This window comes from Ambystoma mexicanum, chromosome 5q, assembly GCF_040938575.1.
Source record: "Ambystoma mexicanum isolate Mex_15411 chromosome 5q, UKY_AmexF1_1, whole genome shotgun sequence".
NCBI classification, from domain to species: domain Eukaryota; kingdom Metazoa; phylum Chordata; class Amphibia; order Caudata; family Ambystomatidae; genus Ambystoma; species Ambystoma mexicanum.
The window spans coordinates 1,252,498,171-1,252,522,183 of record NC_090933.1 but is presented as its reverse complement, the minus strand read 5'-3'; the positions used below and the strand labels follow the sequence as shown (position 1 = coordinate 1,252,522,183).

Sequence of the window (24,013 nt, the reverse complement as noted above, 5' to 3'; positions counted from 1 at the left end):
CATTGGATCGTCTTTTAAGGGCGAACCGTGGGACGGGTATGTCGGTATTACCTGTGTTCAGGATCGGCCATAGCCTCTTCACCTCTCTCTTTTTTTTGTTCAGAAGGGGCGAATAGCTAAATACTGCTGTGAGCCCTGTGGTGTTGTCTTGTTTGGTATTCTGCTGCAAGGTGACAGACCTGGGGATGTTCCTGGCTCTTTTGTAGGTGTCTTTGATAATCCTTTGGCGGTAGCCCCTGTCTGCCAGCTGTTTTTGCAGGAGTCTGGATTGTGAAGTGTAAGCTGGAGTCTGGGTACACAACCTCTGATATCGCAAGAACTGTCCGAATGGGAGGTTATCTCGCAGTGCTTTTGGGTGGTAACTGGAGTAGCAGAGGAGGGAGTTGCTGTATGTACTTTACTTGTAGCCACATGAAACCAATTTCCCATCCTCGGCCGAGATGGCTAGGTCAGGAAATGTGTGTTGTGCTTGTCTTTGTCCAAAGTGACCTGTAGATGGGGGTTGAGTGAATTGAGCCAAGCGTGGAATGCTACTAGTTCTTGTTCCGTCCCTTTGAAGATCACAAAAATGTCATCAATATATCGTCGCCATACGGCCAAGCTGGTAAGGTATGGGTTGGTGTTGGGGTAGATGTGTTTCTGTTCAAAGAGGTCGACATAGAGGTTAGCGAGACTGGGGGCAAAGGTTGCCCCCATCGCAGTGCCTGAAGTTTGTTGATAAAAGGTGTTTTCAAACAGGAAGTAGTTTCTAGTTAGTGCAATTTCTGCTAGTTGATTAATGAAATCCGGTGGTACTCCATGCAGGTCGATGCCTGAGTGGAGTAGACTGTTCAGCATTTCTAGTGTCTCTTGTTGAGGAATCCGGGTATAGAGTGACTCTATGTCTATTGTCACTAATCATTCTTCTTCTGGGTTGTATTGGAGAGTGTCGAGGAGGATCAGCATGTTGGTGGAGTCTTTGATGTAACTGGTCATTTTAAGAATCTGATCCTTGATGAAAAAGTCTACAAACTGGGATAGGGGTTCCAGGATGGAGCCGATTCCAGACACAATTGGTCGCCTAGGTGGGGGAACAATGCCCTTATGGATTTTAGGTAGGGCGTACATTGCCGGAATACGAGGGTAGGGTGGAGATAGAAAGGCTGCCTCGTGGGCACTGATATATCCCTCAACCTCGGCCTCATGGATGATGGGAGATATGATGTCCTGGATGGATGATGTAGGGTCTGTTCGGAGAATATGGTAGTTTATATTGTCGCTCAGGAGGTTGTTGACCATGGTGATGTAGTTTGCGGTGTCCATGATGACAATAGCTCCTCTCTTGTCAGCTGGTTTGATGGTGATAGCTGAATTTTTTGAAAGATTAGTCAATGCATCGAGTTGGAGTTTGGTGCAATTGTTGTTAATGAATGGAATGCTGGTTTCGAATTCTGAGATCTTTTTTAGTAGTGCTTGTTCAAAAGTTACTGATTCTGGAGTATTTGTACAATGTGGAGGAAAGAACTGTGATGGAGGGTGAAGGCCCGTTGCATCCTTCTTCTCAATTGGCTCGTTTGCATAGTATTGTTTCAGTCTTATTTTGCGCATCAGTTGTGTGCATTCGACCCGTGTTTGGAAGAGGTTGTACCGTGCTGTGGGGATGAAATAAAGTCCCTTTTGTAGAATCTTTTGTTCTGCTTTTGTCAGGAGATGTGCTGACTGATTGACAATTAATGAGGGAGGAGTGCTGGTATGGTTCCTTGTCCTCTGCTGCGGGTGACCACTGTTGGTTGCGGGTGGTTCTGCCATCGTGCCTGGTTCTGGACTCTCCCGCATTGGCCTAAAAAAGGAACCGCAGGAGGGGTGCCTTGGTTAGGACCACTGAATTGCACTCATCTCTTCTGCCAGTTGGTGTTGCCCGAGCTGTTACTAGAGTTGCTGCTTGAACTATTCCAGGAACTGTTGATGTTACCTTGTGTTAGGGAGAATTCTCTGTTTAGGCTGAATTTTCTAACCTAGTGAATCCCCCAGCAGCTTTGCTGGATTTTTGGGGTTTATTTTTTTCTCCTGCCAAGAGTGAGACTCTTTTACCCTCACTCTTGGACATGATTTGAGTGTGTTCCTTTGACTCTAGATGTGTTTAATGGGCTATGGGGTCTTTTACTCCATAGGGCTTCATGTGTTTTGTGATGTGTGTTACACAGCACCCTCAGTGCAGTAACACAGGGGTGTCATAGTGACTCCCCAGTATAGACTCCATACCCTGGGACTGACTACTGTCTCCCAGGGTCTGTAAAGTCACCATTGACTTTACTAGTCTTACATTCTGAACAGAACCAGTACAAACCATGATATTGTGGACGTACTGGCTGGGGCAATTCGATTGCCCCAGGGTCTGTTAGTCGAGGGGGCACGTCTCCGTCCCCCCTGATCGAGTTTTGGCTGGTGGCAGTGGATACTACTTTTTATATTCAACCGCGAATATTTCTCTATGGGATTTTCCCATTGTTCGAGGCTACTATCTTTATTTAATTACGAAAGCCTCGAACATACCGCCGGTTTATTTAATTAATATTAATTCTCTGGTTGGTGTTTTTTGCCAAAACTCGGTTCTAAAATGGCGTTTGTGTTCTCTTCTGTGACTCCAACCCAAGTCGAGCCCTTTGTTCCACATTTTGGCGGGCTTCTCCACAGAGGCCCTCCAAAGTGGTGCCACTCTGTCTGGGGTACTTAGGAGGTGTGGAGGGGGATTTAGGCACCCTGGACTGAGTTGCCTAGGCAACTCAAGTCGCACTCCATCCTGATTGGCCCAAGTGGTGAGCCGGCCGGCTCACCACTTAGCATGTTTGAGTGACAGCTAGGCTGAGTGAATGGGGGTTTTCTGCATAAAAGCAGGGCTTTGGGGACTGGAACTTCAGAAGTCGCCACAGGACCTAAGAATCCGACGAGGGAGAAGCTGAGCCGACCTGCCACGACGACGCCACCGGTGGAGTCCTGCTGGACCGTCTCACCACTTTTCCCAACGACAGAGGAGATCTCCCGCCAGAGGGTCTTCTTCCTTTGACTGATGGGGATAACCAATTTCGCCGTCTTTTCACCTTCCCGACGTATCTCGTGGCCGCCTTGCCTGTGCCAAGCACCCCGGCAACCGGGATACCACGTTTTACCACGACCGCGAATTAAAGGGTAATACCTTTAACCGGAAAACTCCACGGCTGGTTTCTTCCCTGGCTATGCAACAACCTTCATCTTTCCTCCAAGTCGAGATCTTCTCTTCCCCTGGACGACGACGAGACTTGCACCCACTGCCAGGAACAACTGCCACCGCTGGAGGATCCTTCCCACTTAAGGTACCGTGTCCCGCCCGGCTTCCCTTGCCACCGACTGTACGGGGTAGATTTAGCCCCCAGCTTTCGAACCTGGGTTAGCCTGGGACACCCTGGCTAAACTTTTCTGAGCCTCTCTAAACTCCTTTCGAACTCTCTGCAAGACTTTCTAAGCCTAGGGTAACTGTGTGATCTTGGGCGCATTTGTGCTCTGCTCTCTCTAAGAGTGGGCCCAGCCTATGGACTTTGGCTCACAAGTGACTTTTGCTCTTCTGCCTTGCTAATAGTGTTCCTAAAGCTTAGAGTGGTCTACCTTCCCATATTCTGTTTTTTTCCCTCCCTTCTTCATGAACTTGTTGGAGTGCCATCTATAGTCAAGCACTCACCTCTGTATGGAAATAAGTGGTGTTAACTAAGACTTATCTGATAAGGAACAAGGATTGTATATATTATAATAGTAACTGTGTTTAGAGTATTTTACGATTAGAGTGCTGGGGTGTTTCAAACAGTGTGTTTTTAAATAAATAATTATATACTTTGATACCAAAGCTCTGGTCAGTGTTTGCTTGTATTGTTGTATCTGAGTGCCTATTGTGTATACTTTACATACTGCCTAACTCTTCTTGAGGGAAGTCTGACTGCTCAGCCACAGCTACCAGGTAAATCTGGGTGGTACAGACTGCTACCAAGTGGGTTTACTGCTAACACCTGTAGTCCTAAAACTTTTGCAGTGTTCCCAAAGGGAGCTGCACAGGTTTCTGCCTAACACCTTGTTGGAGGTTCTGGAAACGTAACTGGGCCGCGTCCCGTCTGGATTGTTTTGCCTCTAGTGTGAAATAATCCTCACCTACATATGGGTACACTTTCACATGGGTGAAGGCTGTAAGATCTTTTTTAAGCTTAGTAATCTTTCTGCTGAGGTTGTTGTCCTTGAACTCTTTCAGAGTGGTTTCTAGGAGGCTGAGTTTTGCTGTGTAGATGTCCAGGGCTAATTTTGTTTATTAAGGCCTCGCTTTTTTCGTTCAGTTCTCGTAGTAGATCATCTGTAACTGTTTTGGCGGTGTTGATAATGAGTACCAGCCAGTCTCGTGGACATTTATTGGCGATGAAGGACCAGTCTTTTCTGAATTTCAGATTGTCCCAAAAGATGCGTGGTTCTATTCAAATTATGAGACCGTTAGGTGCTGCGTGTGCCCTAAGGTACTCAGTCATAAGGGCTCCATGAAGTTCTGTGCAAATGATTTTCTTTCTTAGAATTTCGATCTCATTCCATTCATCATTGTTGCTGATATTCTGTGGGGTGAGGTCAAGTCCTAGTAGTGAGGGGTTTGCTAGAATCCCATCGACTAGTTCCTCGGCAAAGGCGAGAAAATGGCCGTCAGCCATTTGGCCACGTGAAGAAAGGGAGAGGGTGGGGAAGGGGAAGGAGGGGGGGTGGTGATGAGAAAGAGAACACCTAAGGTTCTGTAAACAAGTGATAAGAGGTAGGGTGTCCTTCCTCTTATTATATTAGAATTAATCTAACCCAGCAACTGGGACAGTTGCGCGAAGGCAATGTAACAACAAACAGGGTAAGCTAGTGTAAAAATGAAACAACATGGACAAACCGTTGAAATCCTTTTAACTGTTAACAGGATGAATGTGGTATCACAAAAACAACGGTTTGTAGGAAAAAGTGACTCAAAAGGTTCTGTAAATGAAAGAACAGTTTTCTAGAACACTCAAACGGAGTGGAGGGGGAGGCGGGGGGGTTGTTTGGGTGGGGAGGATAACCCAACTCAACGTACCTGTCCCTAAGGAAAACACACCCTGTCCTAACCCTCACCATAATTTGTAGCCATCTTCTTTGTCTCAGTACCTAAGTGGGGAAATAAAGGTGTAGTGTTCATCACTCCTAGTCTACTGTTCTTTGTCCCAGTACTTTCAGATGTTAAATGTGGGGAAATGAGGAGAGGTCTTACAATACCACATAAAGGTTGGGGGAGGTTTAGTTTTATCACAATTAGGGAAAGGGGGTTACCATGTCTTGCATAAGGGCACCCCACTCCCAATCTCCGAGGACCCTCCACCCAGGTGATCCTCCCTCGCTTCTCCACCCCCAGGATTGGGATCCAAGAGCAAGGGCATTATGACCTTTCCCTGGGGACCTGAGAAGAGGATCCAGGGGTTTTACAAGTGAGAATATCCTTAGGTTTCTCACATAACCTATCTATTTAATTCTATATATTTTCCCTGCTAATTGTGCGGCCACTGATGTACAGTGCTCTGATGTCTGCATGAGTCTGCTCTGTGATTTACAAGAACTCTAATTAAAACCAAATTATTTTTTAAAAAATCTTCATTATCCTGTATCCAATCTCACAATCGCTCTCCTGTGTTGCTTGTACAGAGAGTATGAACAGTGTTTAACAGAGTCAGGTAGCTCGATGAGTTCAGGCACCAGTGCGCTCTGACACCTTTCATGTGCACTCAGTTCACACCTTAACACTACAACAAATAGCTCAGGTCATTCAGTTGTAAGGAAATATTAGGCAAGAAACTAATTTTCATATAAAACCCTATTTTTTCTTCAAGAATTTGTTCAGGCTATTGAGCCCCTAAGTCCGGGACCTGTGAAACAATTGCATACATCGCCCCCTATACGATTAATAACAAGTAATTATACACCAATAGGTACGGATATGGATAAATAAATGATTTGGTTGCAAGAGGAACAGAAGCAGCACCGAAGGGGACTGATCCGAGGGGAAGTGAAGAGTTTTCCCAATTGCCAGTCGGATCATATGGAGAAACACAGATCCAGCAACTAGCACTGAAATTGCAGAAATATTTCAATGTCCTTTTGACAGATTTCTCACCTTCAAGGCAGAAATAAATCAAGTTGTGACCCAGAGCCAACTTAACATCAACGCCAATATTCTAGGAAACGTATATCTAATTCCGGACATGGACGATGGGGCCTTACTTATTAAAAATATGTCTCTATTGTGCTAGAGAACAATCAAACCTGTTCTTTATGAGCTTGTATGGTCATGTGCCCAGTACTGGCTCCGACACATCCCTGTACATCGGGTACAAGGATGTCCAACCACGAGTAGATCTGAGGCTACACAAAGGAGATGCGTATCACACTAAAAATCCAGACTAGGGAGAAATAAATCAATGAACGATTCAAATCTGAAAGCCTAAAAAAAGACCCAAAGAACGGACCCAGAGAACACCCAAAGTACTTTGAAAGCAGCTCACTGATCTCTGATGCAGACCAAGTGTGTTCTTGAACATGACAAACAAGGCCTTGTGGGAAAGAGAAGACACTTAGCGGAGACCAAAGTTCGCAAATGTAGAGCAAAAGGGGTGCATCACTCGACCTATGGGTGTAGGTCAGTACGGGGTTGCTTTTACAGTGACTTAGGGATCTAATTAATTTCCCATACCATTACTGAGATCCAGTACCATTGACTGTTTAGTACAATACTGAAGCCCCAACCATTTCGAGTAGTGCAAAGAAAAGTTAGACGCTGTGTTAGTTCAGTTTTAAAATCAGACAAGTTGCAGATTTTGATACCTTTTATTGGACTAACTGAAAAATCTGTACAGAGACGGAATAGAACATTAGCTCACAAAGTCCCACAGACCCCTTCATCAGATGTTGCAGGGTGAAATGGCATGTAAAGGAAACCCACAGCACAGATCATTCTCAAAACGAAAAAAAAGAACATTTCATTGGCTGGAGGGACAGAATGAATGGAATGTGGTGGCCCTGGAATTGCTTTCTTATCTAAAAGGCCATAAACACTCCTGGAAGTATGGGACACAAGGGGTTGGAAACAGCACACATTCTGAGAGTGGCATTTAACAGAAAAAAGGAGAAAAAACAGATTTTCACATGCAACCATTAAGTTAGGTGCAAGCAGTCGCAAGGTGGGCCTTGCTAGTTTCCTAACATTACTGATGTTTTATTAAAAGTATTGAAGTGAGAGGTTTGAAAATAGATAATTGGGAAACTGGACAGTGTTTTGCAGCCTTGAAGTAGCGTTGGGGGTCTTCAGTGATTCCAATGCAGCAACTAAGGCTTCCTGGCTGGCATACAATTCCCAAAGTCCAATAAAATGCATGAAAATCTGCAACTTGTCTGTGTAGCACTGAAAAAACAATCTTTACCTTAGAGTTTCATAAAATGTAGGAAATCGTTGTGCTCTGAGGTCACCTTGGTGGCATGCATAACATTATAAAACTGCTTCACATAAGAACACGTACCAAAAGGACAGGGTATAGTCTCCCACAAAGGTCTCACTCTCACGCACTAGGAAGGTGCCATCCTTCCCGCCCGTCTCTGTGCAGTAATCGTGCAGCAGCTTCTCCGCGATCTGGCGCCCGTCCCGGCCCCCGCCCAGCTTCCCGTGGAACCACTTCTCGCTAAAGTGAAGCTCGTTGTTGTTGAACTCCTGAAAAACACAAACGTTTATTTATCCAGCGCCTATACACAACGTGTTTAAGTCTGGTTTGAGGTGGGAATTCTTTGCGACCAGTGCTAATTTGCGTACCGTCCAGTTTGCACTGCCACCGTATTGCCCTTTTCCCATATCCATACCCTGCAGTAGCAAAGCAATAGGCCTGTTCCCATTGGCTCTAGTGTGCACATTCACCTAGATTGACCTTTACCATCCCACCATCCTACATTGACATACATATCAGTCTTCTCCCCAGTCTCTGCTGCCTGCATTGGCACACCAATGGACCATTTCCCGGTATTAGCCAATTTGACCTAAAACAATTGACTAATCACCAATTTCATTTACATATATTGCAAAATAACAACCCTGGAGAGCAGGGGTTGCGGGGATGTCCCCCGATCCCCATGTTTGATATTTTGCAATTCTGGAGGGTGCTGAGGTGTCGCCCGCTTCATTATAAATTGAGGAAGGGGATAAAAGAAAATAAAAAAATTGCATGTGCGTTTAAATTGGGCCCTCAGCAGATAAATTGCGGTCATTTTGCCGCAATCAAAAAATATTCAGTCAAGCACACGCACCCCCATTTCCCATCCCTCATTGCACGCACTAGCACAACAATGCACCTTTCCCCATTCGCTAGCCCCTTGAATATCATCTTCTCATCCCTCATCCCATGTCAGCCTTTGGGAAGCATCGACACATCTCTCACCCCATGTCAGCCTTGGTGCATCACCACATCTCTCACCCCTTATTAGCCTTTGGTCATCATCACCACATCCCTTGCCCCATGTGAACCTTGGGGCATCACCACATCTCTCACCCCTTATTAGCCTTTGGTCATCATCACCACATCCCTTGCCCCATGTGAACCTTGGGGTATCACCACATCTCTCACCCCTTATTAGCCTTTGGTCATCATCACCACATCCCTTGCCCCATGTGAACCTTGGGGCATCACCACATCCCTCATCATCATCATCTGGGCATCATTACCACGCCCCTAATCCCATGGCAGTCATCCTGATGACATCACAACATCCTCATCCAATGCGGGCCTGAGGACATCAACACACCCTCATCCAATGTTAGTCTTGGAACATCACTACACCGCCATCATCCCTTATCAGCCATTAGCATCATCACCACCACATCCATCGCCCCATGTCAGCCTTGGAGCATCACCACCTCCCTTGCCCCATGTCCACCTTGGGGCATCATCACTGCATCCCTCGCCTCATGTCAACTTTGGGGCATCACCACATCCGTCATCCTTATCAGCCTTTGGGCATCATGACCACACCCCTCATCCCATGTCAGTCAGCCTTATGACATCACCACTCCCTCATCCACACCTCCTAGTCGTTATCAGCCCTTGGCATCATCACCGCATCCCGGGCGCATGCCAGCCTTAGAATATCATCCACGCATACCTTTAACATTATCACCACATCCCTCACCCCATGTCAGTCTTGGTGCATCACCACATCCCTCATCCTTACCAGCCTTGGGCGTCATTACCAAACCCCTCATTCCATGTCAGCCTTAGGATATCAGATCACCCTCATACAAGGTCCGCCTTGGAGCATCACTGCATCCCTTGTCAATTAGCTCATGGGCAACACCCTATCCCTCATCCCTTCTCACTCTTGGGAATAATTTTCATCTCCCATTCCCATAAACCCTTGGACCTCATACTTTATAACCAACCATCTCACTTCCGGCATGCCACGGCTCTTTTGTCTTAGACCTACCTCTTTTGGTTCTACTTCCTCTTCATCCTCATTGGACTGGCAGCGAGACGTTTCCTCCGAGTAGTAGATCTTGTTGCTCGTCAGGACAAAGTAATGAGGGCTCCAGGTCTGTGGATGGAGAGTTGCACCATTAGGGTAGCCTAATAACACGGGCTAGGATTGGTTCCATATTTTACTTTACATTGTAGAGGGAGTATTACCATCTTTATTGTACCCAATGGTTACCTTTCACATCCGCAGGAAATCGCGCATGGAAAAGAAAACGTCACTTCCTGCTGAGAGCAGAAGTGCTTCCCACAGGGTTTCTTTCTGGATGCCAACTGCTGAAGGTAACATATGTGTGCATGTGTCTATGGTAAAATACAATATACCAGGAGTAATAACCTACACTGAAAACGAAGCAGTACAAATAACCAACTTTACATTGAAAGTAATTTAAACAGTGAAAACGAATATATTTTAAATGAACATACTAAAAAAGGTATTAAATGTATGACCCCAGCATGCTCAAGCACTCTTCCTAACCACCTCTGTCCACCACACTACTCCATGCCATAAGTGTTTTTCTTTTCTTTGTTTCGCTGTATTTAGTTTTTAAGCAAATATTCAAGTTGTGTGATCTTCTTTTTTTAGCTTAGTTATTTACATTAAAAGTTACTGTTACCTCTGCATTGTCAGTGTTCTTAATTTTTGCTGAGTTATTTTAAGTGTGTACCTGAAGCAGGGATTGACAAAGTATCATTCTCAAAGTCCCTCATACTGAACCCGGCCTGCTAAAAAGGGTCTGCGATCTGTGCCTTTTCAGATGTTTTGGACTACAACTCCCATGATTCCTCACTATTGAATATGCTGGAGATAGCTAATGGGAGTTGTAGCCCAAAACAGAAAATAGCACCAATAGGATGGATGGTAGTTGAAAACTGATCGGGTTATGTAGTGGTAAAAAGTCACTGTTAGCCACTGATTCCGAGGCTGGTGAGCACTGTGTGGAGCTCACCTCTGTTCAGATCCCAGTGGACGGATGTCCATTTCACACAATCTTGTTGAGTTTCTCTGCAGAAAGGTCTGGGAATGAGTGACTGCAGGGTCAGGACTACCATCTCACCCCATGAGCAGAGTTGATGCACCCTGGCCGATAGAGTGAGGATGATTGTACTACTTTGGTGGATATGCTCTGCCATGTGCCACTGTCTTCAGTCTGACTCTATTCACACCTTAAATTCCCACAATCTCTTTACTCATTGAGTGCCTTTAGGACATATATATCAGCCTGAAAAAAAGTGATACACTTTTCAATATGAGTGTGTGTGTATACAAGTCCTAAGTTCTATTAGGAATCATTGAATTGCTTGTATTCTGGGCCACTGGCGGCCGTCACAAAGTGTTGAAGGATGCTCAAGGAGGAAACTTGGAAAAATATAACCAGCCTGAGTTCTGTAAAAATATGTGGTTGATGTATGTTATGCTATGTTCATTTGTACAGTGCCTTTAACCATTGGTATGGTCTCATCATGCTGTAGGTTGAACGCCCTCAGAGACCGGAGTCCATGTCAGTGGAGATAGTCAGAGCAGTAAATAGTGGGTGTGTGCACTCTGCATGTGTACAGCTAGGCTGCATCTTTCCTGGTGGGTAGCTGTATGTGCAGGGTATGTGAGACAGGTAGTATGTGTGCAGCCAGGCCAAATTGTCGTGAGGGTAGCTGTATTCCAGGGATGTCATTTGGGGGTTGCAGCAACCGCGGGGGCTTCCTTTTGACCCCAATTATTTAAAACAATTAAAAAAACATTTATTAAAAAAAAAGCTCCTGGTGTAGCGGTGGCCCCCGCCACACCAGGTCTGGGGGGTCCCTGGCCCAGTCCTCACCCATAAGGGCAAAGGCATGGCCGGGATGCGCTCAGTAGGAGTAGCACATGTCCCATGCCACATTCAGCTCCAATCCCTTCTCCCTCGGCTTCCTCGCAGCTCACATACAGGAAACAGGAAGCTCTCGCAGCTTCCTGGTTCCTGTTTGTGAGCAGCATGGAGGAGCCGAGGTTGGCCTGGAAGGACGTTATGAAGCTGCTAGAAAAAGGTAAAAAGGCGTAAAAAAAATATATGATGTGTGTTTTGAATGTGTGAAGTGTGTGTCAGATGTATGTATGTGAATGGTGGGTAAATGAGAAGTATTGTGATGTGTGTGCCTGTGTATAGCATGCAATGAGTGGATGTAAGCGAAGGTTTGAGTGACTGGTGGGTGAATGAGTATGAATGTGATGGTGTGTTTTTGAATGTTCTGGGTGGGTGTGTGCCTGTTGTAAGGGAGGCATGGTATCACAAGTATGACACTGACACAAGAGTTACAAGTTTCAAAACCTTTATTCATTCTCGGGGTTTGGAAAAACGCCTACTTTGCCCCATAGCTATGATGGGAGTAGTCTCTACCATCAAATAATAAAGAAAACACTGTCCTAGTTAGTCTATGTCAAATCAAAATGGCCTGTACTGACAAAACCTAATGCCTGCTCACAAAAAGTGTGTAAAGGGGAATGTGTATGCAAAGGAAAGTCAGTGTTATAAAAGATCAAGGTGGCCGAGTCAGCTCTCCTCCCCATGTTGCACAGTACGGAGTAAGGTGGCCCCATGGACAGGATGACACACTGTGGCTAAGTTTATCAAAAAAAGGCAGTTAAAAACGTGCGTCAAGGCCCACTTTGCCTTCCAAGTTTGTCACTTATTCCAGTTTTCCAAAAGTTCTTTCACAATTCAACAAATGTTCACGTAGGTCTCCCTCGGTCGGACCCGTACCACAGCACTTGCAGGGGTTCCCTTCTCCAAGCTTTATTCACATTCGTTAGGGGTTCTCTTACCCCAACGTATTTCATATTCTAGGTCACGCTTGGACCTTTCACTGGTGTTGAAGATTTTTCGAATGTGCAAGAACTTTTCCATAGACCTCCACAATACCATTTCGACTTCCACTTTATCTCTCCCTTATGGTATTTGCCCCAGTGTTGCCTGGTCTCGGTAGTTCCATAACACAATCATAAAGTTCCAAGAAATCGTTCTCTCAAAGTATTGACATTTCAACTTCGTCTCTCAACGGGGTTAATCTTGACCATTGAGCATTTCAGAGTTCGTTCACTTTGTTGCTTTTTAAGAAGACATCAAAACATTTAGCTGGGACTTTCAAGTGGGCTACTTCCTTTCACCGGACCACTCCGCTACTCTGTATCATTGGTTTCATAGTTAGCGGAATCTTTAAAGTACATTACTGATTTGCTTTCTTTCACGCCTCATCCGTACGCGCACAACCTTCAATTGTAAGATACACTGTTGCGGCTTCAATCTTTCCTCGACACAAACCGGCCTTTCATGTCTTTCACTAACTGGCCGGTTGTGTGCATTCCTTTCTTTTCTCTGCGGCTTTGATTCATGAGTCAAGATTGATACCACAGGCTATGCCTCACCTCCCCAGCCCTGCCGTTCACCCGGGAGGGTCGCTGGTGTCATTGAAACACAACGCAGGCTTCTTCTCGTCTGGGACTTGGCTTTCTCTGCATATCCTTCATGGTTTCCTGGAGGTAACAACCTCCTGCAGGGATCTTCAGGGTCTCTCTATTACTCACTCTAGTGCCTCAATCGGTCACCCTGCTGCATTTGGTTCACCTTCATCCAGAAGATCTGCTCCTTCTCGTGTCTCACCTTGCTCAGAGTGTGTCTCTATGTTACGCCTTTTATCCATGTGGGGGTATCAGATGTATGTGATTAAGGCCAAGTGCCTGACTTTGTCTGACCTGATTAACAGGACATCTCCGATGAGATATGCAAGGGTTAGCCTCTTTACTCTGTCGTCCTCTTTCTCAGCACAGTGTTTGTGTGGAAAGGGGGGGGTTGGGACATTGGAGAATCCTAAAAAATAGGATTGAGTATGGGTACGGGAAAGGGGGTAATAACGCGTCTCACATCAGTTGTCTCACCACCACTCCCCGAAGATCCCTCACCCAGGTGATCCTCCTGCACTGGTCCACCGCCAGGGTCTGGATCCAAAGGCGATGGGCGAGCCATAGCCACCTGAGAGAGAGATCCCTGGGGACTAGCAAGTGAGACACCCTGAGGTTTCTCACTGTGTAGAAAATGCAATGAGTGGATGTAAGAGAAGGTGTGAGTGAGTGACTGGTGGGTTAATGAGTATGAATGTGATTGTGTGCTTTTGAATGTTCTGGGTGGGTGGCTGTGTGCCTGTGGAGAGAATGCAATGGGTGGAGGTAAGAAAAGGTGTATAAGCGAGTAACTAGTGTGTGAATGAGTATGAATGTGATGGTGCATTTTTTAATGCTCTGGGTGGGTGGGTGTGTGCCTGTTGTGAGAAACCAGAAGGTGTCTCACTTAATAGTCCCAGGGACCTGTCATCCAGGTGGCCAGGACACGGCCATCGCTATTGGATCCAGTTCCTTGGGGTGGACCAGCGTGGAAGAATCACCTGGATGGGGGGTCCTCGGGGAGTGGAAGTGGGACACTGACGGGTGAGACACGGTATCCCCCTTCTTACAACACCCTTTCGCCATCATACCCCGTATGATACTCAGACACTCTACCCCCCTTCCGACAGGAACACTTTTGCACACCACGAAAGACGACCGACAAACACCTGAGCCGTTTAACTGACATGTCCCACCACTAGGGTCAGGCAAAGTCAGGCAATTGACCTGAATCACGGCCCTTTCCCTTCCCCACAGGGATAAAAGGTGGAGCACGAGAGCACAATATGAGCAAGGCAGACCGCACAACGAGAGAGCTAACTCAGCACGGCAGTACAAGAGGAGGAGAAAGATGGCGAGAATTGTGAGGGTGACAACGAGAGAAGCAACCTTGCCCTTTCCGGCCAGGCCCGTGAAACCTCCACAGAAGGAATTGTAAGACCGTGAACAATAGCCAGCGTGTGTTGCAGCAGATGTCAATGGTACACGGGCCCTCCTCCGCTGATAACCAAGCTGGGGAGAGACGCTTGTCATTGTGGTACCGGCCTTGAATGCAGAGACAAGACAGGCCAAGCCGTTCATTACAAACAGTGAGTCGAGGGGATAGCCGATAAGAAACCGAACTGTGTTGAACGAAAGTAGCAAGTGGCCAAGTGAAGAAAGAACAAAGACCTGTTGATACGAAAAGGGGGAAACAAGCTACAAAGGAGTCAGGCACCATGTGGGTGCTCACTCAGGAAACTCTGTGCGACTACCATGTTGTTGAAACTACCATTACCAGAAGGCCTTGGGAAAACTGCAAAAGGGGTTAATGTGGTCATAAAAGGGTCTAGTAAAATCATCTGTACAGTCGAAAGTCTTTGACCAACAGATGATTGTGAAGCTAAGGTAAGTGAATCCCGCATCATAAGAACTGTTCAAGAAACTGTGTAATTGGCAAAGTTGGCGAGTGTGAACCCGACGGAGGGATGCAGATAAAGAAGGGGCGAAGCCAAAAGTCTCCATGAGTAGTGTGTTGACAAGAGTGAACCCGGCAGAGGGATGTCCACAATGAACTGTGTAAAAAGACATTGGGCCACATTACACGGTAGGCAGAGGACCAAGGTGCTAGTAGCACCTTGGTCCATGCCGGTAAAATACCGGCACCGCCTTGGAGGAAAGGGGAATTACCGCCCTATTCCAAGGTTGGCGGGGCGGAAATTCCCCCTTCCCCCATTGCCCTTCCCCATTCCCATTTTTGCCCCATAGGCCTCTATGGGAATGGGGAAGGCGCTAATTACGGTGCCGCAAATTGCGGTACCGTAATTAGCACCCTGGTCCCTTTTTTGCGGGTTGGTTTTTAACGCCTGCTAAAAAGCAGGCGTTAAAGTACCAACCCGCAAAGGGACCTCGTAGTAAGGTGGTAAGGGTTTACCGGTACCGGTGCCCTTACCGGTACCAGTAAACCCTTACCCCCGTCCGTGTAATGAGGTCCATTAAGACTTGTGAATCCCACAGATGGGATTCTGTTGAAAGCCGTAGTGAACCCATCGGAGGGAAGGGAAACAGTTGAGAGAGGTCTGAGCCCGGAAGAGGGGGATCCAGAGGTGAAAAGCTATCACCCATCGAAAAAGGCTGTAATAAATCCAACGGAAGGAAGGCAAGCATTCGAGAAGGGTCTGAACCCGGAGGAGGGGGCTCCATGGGTGAGAAGCCATCACCCCACTGACACATTAATTTAGGTTTAGATCAGGCGTTTTTCCAACCCGCATCTAGTTTAATAAACATCCCTGAACTTTGATCACTTGTGTCTGTCTTTACTGTTGCCACCATGAGTTCCTTACACTGTTCAGAGAATGCAATGGGTGGATGTAAGAGAAGGTGTGAGTGAGTGACTGGTGGGTGAAAGAGTATGAAATGAGGTAGTGTGCGTTTAAATGTTGTGGGTGGGTGGGAGTGTGCCTGGGTGGTGAATGCAGTGTGAAAAAATATGAGAGGGGATGTATGGGTGAGAGTCTGGTGGGTGAAAGGAGATGTATGTGTGAATTTGTATGTCAGGCCCTGGGAGACTGGCGATCACTAGAGCATTTTTGACACATCCTTTATTGACTTTGCATGTTTTACTGGTATTTTCGGGCAAAGCCAAGTTCATGTGTGTCATTACCTGGCTAGAATGGCATTTTGGGTCAGACTTGCCAATGCTTACTGTGGCATGACATTTATTACTCAGCCTCTTTAGAAAAGAAAGCATGATAAGTAGTGTTATCTCGCTAGACTGATGTTTTGGTGTAGCGGCCTGCATATTTCTTTACTGTAGCCTGACTTTTTATTAACTGACCATCTATGATGAATCAAGCATGATAAGCCTTTTTATGGATCTAGACTGGCTTACATTGGTAGCATGTTTGGACAGGTTTTCATATTGTGCATTTCACTTTTAATGGCCAAACCAACTGTTCATACATAGGAGTACTGGCATATACTGGCAGAGCCAGCTTTGTGCCCAGTGCCAGTAATAATACTATTAAAAAAACAACATCTTAAAGCGAACATGAGTATGTGAATGATAGCATATGTTGGTGGAGCCAGCATGGAAATGTATGGGCAGAGCCAGCACAATTTTTTTTATACTGGCATATATTGCAGGGACCTGCATAATAATGCATTGGGAAATGCCCTGTGCACTTTTGGTGACTTGAATCTAGTGTACTTTATTTCATGATTTACCCCACACTCTACAAAACCGATTGTTGGCCTTTTACCCAAATTGTTGGCCTTTTAACCCACATTTTCACAGAAAGTGTGCTGTGTAATGCACCATTTTAACCCATTATTCAAAACATTTTCTCAGGGAAGGTGGAAGAAATCCCCCCTGACCATCCCAAACCCATTTTCGTTTTCGTTAATTTTCGTCAAATATTGACACCCTCCAAAGAAACAACTCACCAGCTACCTTTGTTGGCTGGTATATTTGTGGACCAGGCACCGCCTCCTTCTTTCTACACTACGTGAAACATTTAAGGTTTGATTAAAAAATATATTTATTTATTCCACTTGCAGTAGTGCATGCCCCTGCAGCGGCATAATAATCATGGACATTGCGCACACACAGTGCTCTAGGCCGGCCCAGGGTGTGGGTGCTCTGTGTTTTGTTAAGGAGCTTGGGGGGACCCCACAGCATGGCTCGCAGGGGGCCCCCCAGATTTTGTGCTACGCCATTATCTGACAAAAGAATAGTGTGCAGTGCATGCCTTGAAGTCTGCCAGTGAGGCCCTGGGAGAGAAGCAACTTGTGGGTGTTTTCAATTTAAAATAACTGTGTGCAGGGCTGTCACAAGATATGCTGAGGCCCGGGGCAAAACATTTGGTGAGACCCTCTTTTGATGTTACGCACTGGCCCAGCGGCGGCACCTTTGCAACAGGGTACTCGAGAAATCTCCCCTTGATTTTGTGTGTAGGAACCCAAATATGGTTTATTACTACAACTGCAAATCAACTACAGCAAAGTTAGATTTCTCTACTGAAGAAAGGTTTATGCCAGACTAACTTTTGTATCATAGGCATAAACATATTTAGAATGGCATAACGTCATGTGGTGCATGACGCCAGCATTAAGGAGCACCCTTCCCCTGTGTGCGCATTAAAACACACATCGTACACAGTGACAGATGGATGATTTACAGTGGAGGCTGGTGAATTTCTGAACTGAAGAAGCTTAAATGTTTGTGCCAATTAAGCCAGAGCACAGTGAGGGTGCCCAAATCAAACAAGGGTTATTTGAGGGGGTTTCTCACTCCCAAGAAAATGTTTGAAACACTGGGTTACAATTATCCATTTTACAGCTCTTTCTTAGTAACATTGGGTAGAAATCCATAGTTTGTAATTGGTTTTGTATGGAAGCACATTGAAAAACCCAATAGTTGCAAGTCGCCAACCATTTTCCAATACATTTTATGCCGCCGTTGCACACAACATATACTAGTATAAAGTGGTCAACCGACTCACACCCCCCACCTCTACCCGACCGCAGAGAGCCGCCCAGGCCCATTGCCTCTCCCTTCCTAGGTTCAAACTTCAAAAAGCTGGAGGGGTTAGTTTCCCGGTCCTAGCTACCAAATTGTGGAACACCTTGCCCAACCTTCTTAGAGCTGAACCCTCCTTTCAATCCTTCAAGAGCAAAGCCAAATTATGGCTTGCTGCTCAAGACAATCATGCTTCCTAAGATTCAACACCCTGATACTACCGTTGCTTGACTTGCACTGTGATTGCCTTATTGTATGTTACCTGTTTGTAATTCTGCAACCTTGACTTTAAGTCCATTGTTTCTTCTAGTTTATCTCAGGCTAAGTATCTCACTCCCCACTGTTATTGTACCTTGTACTCCACTGTAAATTTAACAGTAACCCTGACTGTACATTGAATACTTACTCATTTATTATACCTCATGCTCCCTATTTCAACCTTTTGCACTCTCTTCACAGTTATCGTACCATGTACTCTTTCTGTATTGTATAATTGTAACCATGTACTCTTTCTGTATTGTATAATTGTAACATAAGATAAGCGCCCAGATGCCTTTGGACCAGGTGCGCTATACAAATAAAGAAAATACAAATACAAAGATATATTCATGCTGGTTGGTCCCGTGTGGTCCATGCAGGCTGCACCAATATAGGCCATTATTACCATGTACGCACTCCCAGCCAGTAAACATGCCATGCCACAGAAAGTATGTCCAGGGTGACTGTGCACCATAAGTGTTATTACTGGCTCCATTGGCCTAAATTCAATGTGGGTCAATTTAGCCAAGTAGTATGTTTGCTTTAACCTTGATGCATGGTCCTGTGCAACATAGATAAAGCAAAACAAGATAGATAAAGCAAAAAAAAAGCAATGCTAACAGTTTGGGTGTTCATGTGGGCATGGTAAAGGCACTGCTGTATTGGTATTAACTGGCCGTTGATGGTAGCAGGTACAAACTGGTTTGAGTACCTGAGCATCTAATAGCAGTGCCTGGCAAATGCCTAATACTTATGCACACGCCAAAACTGTTGGCTTTGCCAATGTTTGTTTTTAACAGGTCTTCAGTGAAAGACACGTAGGGTGCAACAACATATAGCGGATTGGGCTCTAGCCCCCTCCCGAAATGTTGTGTTTTGGTGACTCGACCTGGCTGCATGGGCAGAGCCAACCCCTGGCTAGGGAGGGCTGAAGCCCTCCCACTTTGAGGCAGAAGGCCTCTTTCGATGTGTTGCCAGCCCGTAGCTCTCGTTATCGAGCGACAGCAGCATCAAACATGCAGAGTACAAATGCCTATCCATGCAATATCAACAGACTAACTTTGATAAAGCCAAAGTCTTAACTTCTGGTCTCAGCTTTTAGATGGACGACCTCTCCAGAGATTAGCATAGCATTATGAAATTAAAGAGCCTCTGAATTGGGGTGAAAGGTACAACTAGTGGCCAAAGGAAAGGTGAACTAGCTATTTAGCTTCCTCGCTGGGCTCATGGTATTGGGAGGCAAGTGGGAGCAGGGATGATTGAAGATGTTTCAGGGCTGGTTTGCGGCCCATTTGTTTGTGTTGTTTTTGGGGCACCCTAGGCCTTATAGATTGGAAAAATAGGCCAAGGCACCTGTGGAGTGCTTAAATCAAAAAGGAAGTCAAAATAATACAGTGAGGTGGTTAAAAGCTGCAGATTATCAGTAGGTGTCTGTGTCATAAGACTGCCAACATGGGAACAGCTGCATGGGGGCCCATTTCAACTGCAAAAGCTGAAAGACCCAGACGTCATCCCTCAGTGGGGAGACCGACAGCGCAATGGGTTTATTGGCCCCACTCACCATCCGCTTTCAAAACTGTCATCCAGCCACTGCCGGGCTGACCAACAGAGCCGTGGCCAGATGGAACACGACACAGACATTAAACAGGGCTTGGGCTTCGCTGTTAACAAGGGCCCTGAAATTACTAACATAAAATATTTCAATAAATGTTAGCACCTGCATTCATAAACATACATTTTTAGGTAATTGAAATTGTGATGTGCGGTTAGCACTTGCATGCCAGGGGAATCATTAGAAGGGAAGTGGTGACATGAGCCATCTCATTCTCGCAGCAGTCCTGCGATGTTTCAGAAATGAAGGCGAGAGTTAGCTGCTTGTAACATTGAAGCTTCATCAGAATAGTCTCATTCTAATGTGGAAAGATGTTAGATGTGCCCACACAAGTAAGTTTGCCCCTCCCCCACAGGCTCTGACGTTAGCGCTCCTCCCAACATTTGAAGTGTTAGTCCCAATCCGTCGGCCCCGAAATGTTAGCCTAGGTGCACCTCTGATGCCATGACCCTACCCTTAATTAAGTGGCCCGCAGGTCTGCTAAATTTAGGGGTGGGGGCTGGCGCACACACTCACATACAACACTTTCACCCATGCATTCATCCACAAGTCACACAAATCCTTGCATGTACGCATACATAAAACCAAACATAGCATTGACACCAACATAAACACCAACATACAAGCACACATTCATGGACATATACATATTCATTTAATTTAAATACACATATATACTACATACATATATATATATATATATACATATATATATATATACACATTTAAATTAAAATAAAAAACACTTACCTTACCTCCATGCACCCTTGAAAAGCCCCTGCGCAGCCACGGGGGACCGGATGGTCCTCACTGCGACACGTAGACATGCTGCCTGATAGGAGAGAACTCCTCTGCCATCAGTCGGCGTGGTCACGCTGAGCAACGTGAACACACTGACTGACAGGAGAGGGGTCCTCTCTTGTCATGCAGCATGTCCACGTTGTCAGCTGAATGACGGGAGACAGCAGAGCTCACTTCTGAGCCCTGCTGCCTCCCATTATTTTGCTGTTTGTTGCAGAGCCAAACGGCTTCGCAACAAACAGCAAAATCATTGCTGGGGCAGAGAGCAGACAGCACAGTCCCCCGTCCCTCCTGCCCCCCCCTCGTGACGGCCCTGACTGTGTGGTGCCACAGATTTATGTGTGCAGCAATGCTATTACATTAATTGGTGGGCTAAGTCCTCTGGCACCCAGTATATGAAAGACCCTTTCCCGGGTATTATACTCCAGCAACAATGACATTATCAGGTGCACTCCCCTATGTACATGCAGATCAGTCTAATAGGTTTCTTCTATCGTAGTGGTAGCTGACTCATAGATACATTTATAACCAGGGAATTTTGTTCAATGATTTAATTTTCAGGCCTTGCTCGTGCAGCATTTTGCTCCTGGGTAAACAGCAGCGGACGTCTCCCCAAGTCATGTTGTATAATAGTGTCTGCATATTTTTTACATACACAGAAATACTATTGATCACAATTATGTCAAATAAACCACTATAATGCGGCCATATGTCACCCAAAATGTATGGGGGTCTATATATAGTAAGAAATACATTAAATGGGCTAGTGGTGGGGAATGCGGTAGACAAAGTAAATGGGGTCAGCAAAAGACGGGCATTACATGTGTAGGGATATTTCAGGAATCTGGGACTTCCTCCTGGGAGACAAGGCAGTCTTGAAGCCAGTCACTGCTGAAAGGTCCTTAATTTCTGAGTGTAGGAAGTTCTAGTGATGGGGAGCCAGGAGGGCAAAGGAACAAAAGAATGAGGCAGCTAAGGGTGAACGGAGTGAGCTATGATGAGTAGAGAGAAGTAGATACAGCCAGGTGGGGGTAGAAGGGTGGATCCTGAAGAGATCTAAACAGAAGAAGAAGGAATTTAAATAGGGAGTGATTTTTCACGGACAGTCACCCAACATGAATGCCGTTTGCAGAGGCGGGGAAGATTGTGTGAGGCTCTAGACTAGAGGGTATGAGTCGTAAAGTTAAATATCTTATTCAGATGAGTACTGGATTAGAAAGGGGGAGTCTCATGAGGAGACCATGATAGAAATGAAACCATCTGGGAACCAAGTAGGTGATGAGTGTTTTGGTGTATCGAAAGGTGGGATGGACAGATATCACGGCTGTTTAGGGGTGTGGTCGTTGATAAGAAGGGGGAAGCAAGACTTGTGTTATAATGGCACCATAAAGGCATGCTGTGACGAGTGACTATAAATGAAGGGGAACAATGATATGGGAGGAGTCTGGGAATATGTTGGGATATGTATAGGGAAATCCCCTTATATTGGCTTTAGGCAATACTTGCCCTGAGGGCTCTCTAAAGGGACATGCATAGAAGGACCGCTGAGACAGCACTTTCAGGAGCCTTCAGGGTGACTGGGTGAAGGGCACCTGGTCCCCTTTTTCTGATTCTGCCCTGCCGGTGCATCCCGGTTAGAACAATAGTACAGTTTTCTTGGCTGGAAGTGCATCAGGGGGCAGCAGCCATACACTCATCACCTGAGGAGGTGGACCCCCGAATATCATCAGACCAGAGTGACCGACCCGGAAGCAGAGGATCACGTGACAACGAGAGACGTGATGAAAACTGAAAACAGTCTATGGGAATATACAAGAAGGGTTATTGTTATGTCTCGGGCTGGAGATGTCAAACGGAAATGATGTATATTATTAGAGGCCAGACCATGGGGAGACATAAGGGGGAATGCGAATTGGAGGCGGGTTGGGTTAGTTTGGGTGGTGGGATAATGGGGTGCTGTTTATTTATGCGGTTTGCAAACTGGTAATAAATGGTATCTTGCTTTGTCTATTCTCGATACGACTACTGAGACCTTTTGTTTTGATTTGCATTGATAGGGGGTTAAGCATAGCTGCCATACCTGTGGAGGTAATGAAGCAATGAAGTTTCAGTACACTGTTGTTGTGGAAATCAGACGCTGGAATCAATTTCTGGTGAGATTAATTTATCAAATCTTTAATAGCAGCACTGAAGGTGAATAGAAGGTTGGGAAGGGATATGATCGTCCCAGGCCCCCAAGCCGTTCTGGATGAGGCAGATGCCTGGAAGCATGGTGTATGGACTTGGGGAGATTACAGGGTGTGGGCGGTGTCCACAGGTACCACAGTTTGGGTAGGGTATGATGAAACGCCATCTTAGAAAGTAGCAACCATATTGAAATTGAGGCCTAAAGCTACGCTGCAGCCAAGGCAGCAGGCCTAAGCCATGAACGTAGAGGTAAGCTTGTGTGCATGGGAATAGGTTGTAACATGGGCAGCGGTGAGAAAGGCCAGAGCTGCAGAGATTCATAGACCTTTCATTGTCTCATGTTGCCAGCATTCGTACGCCAGGAGGAATGCGCCTGCAACGCCATGAGGGGGCTGAGAGCTCCCTGCGAAAAGTTATCCCACGAAAAGGAGGGCATGAGCATCCAACCTTCCCCAGTCCCTGCTTTAACTTATAGCGCCCAGGTGCTAATGAAGAAAAAAAGTTCAGCCTCTTGAACAGTGCTGGTGCCCTCCAATGTTGTTTGTAAAAATGATACGTTGTGTGGAGACACGAGAAAGAGCTTCACCCTAGACTTGCCCAGAGGCTGACCTGGGCTATTGTGAACATACAGAAGAAAATGGAGTCTTTGTGTTGCGCTCTTTCTTAAATGAATACAATGCAATTCTTCAAGGTTACAAAGTTTTAATAATTTTAAAGAAAAACAGTGTTCTGTGTAGTAATTTCTTTGGACAATATAGAGTACACTAATTGTCTTGAAGTTCACTGATTGTCGGATAGTTCCACTTTGGTACTCACTTGAGTTCTTAAACTCTATAGTTGAAATTCACTTATTATTGGATAATTCCGCTATGGTCCTCAAACAATTTAGTTAGAGTTCACTAATTGTCTGTCTGATAATTCCACTTTAGTCCTCAAACGATTTAATTAGGGTTCACTAATCGTCTGATGATTCCACTTTAGTCCTCTTAGTCCTCAAACAATTTAGTTAGGGTTCACTAATTGTCTGATAGTTCCTCTTGGGCCCTCGTCCTCAACACGTGTTTCCCCGTTCTGTGTCATGAACGGTTCTTCAGGAGGTTTGCTGGTCAATAAAGATACTCATCAAATGTATCATTGCAATGGTGAAGATCCTTAATCATACAAACAATTCCAAATGTTCATTCACT

General features: G+C 45.7%; 1 protein-coding gene and 1 long non-coding RNA gene across 2 annotated transcripts in view; one reads left to right on the top strand and one right to left on the bottom strand.

Moving 5' to 3' along the window:
* LOC138497984 (uncharacterized) overlaps positions 1 to 24,013 on the top strand; it is a 613,371-nt gene that overhangs the window by 32,374 nt on the left and 556,984 nt on the right. The window lies entirely within an intron of this gene.
* The window catches only part of LOC138497983 (1-phosphatidylinositol 4,5-bisphosphate phosphodiesterase gamma-1-like), a 738,955-nt gene that overhangs the window by 196,132 nt on the left and 518,810 nt on the right, over positions 1 to 24,013 (bottom strand). The window contains exons 16-17 of the mRNA XM_069621756.1: positions 9,511 to 9,618; positions 7,563 to 7,750 (exon numbers count right to left, since the gene is read on the bottom strand). Of these exons, the coding sequence (XP_069477857.1) occupies positions 7,563 to 7,750; positions 9,511 to 9,618 (296 nt within the window). The remainder of the gene's footprint in view (positions 1 to 7,562; positions 7,751 to 9,510; positions 9,619 to 24,013) is intronic.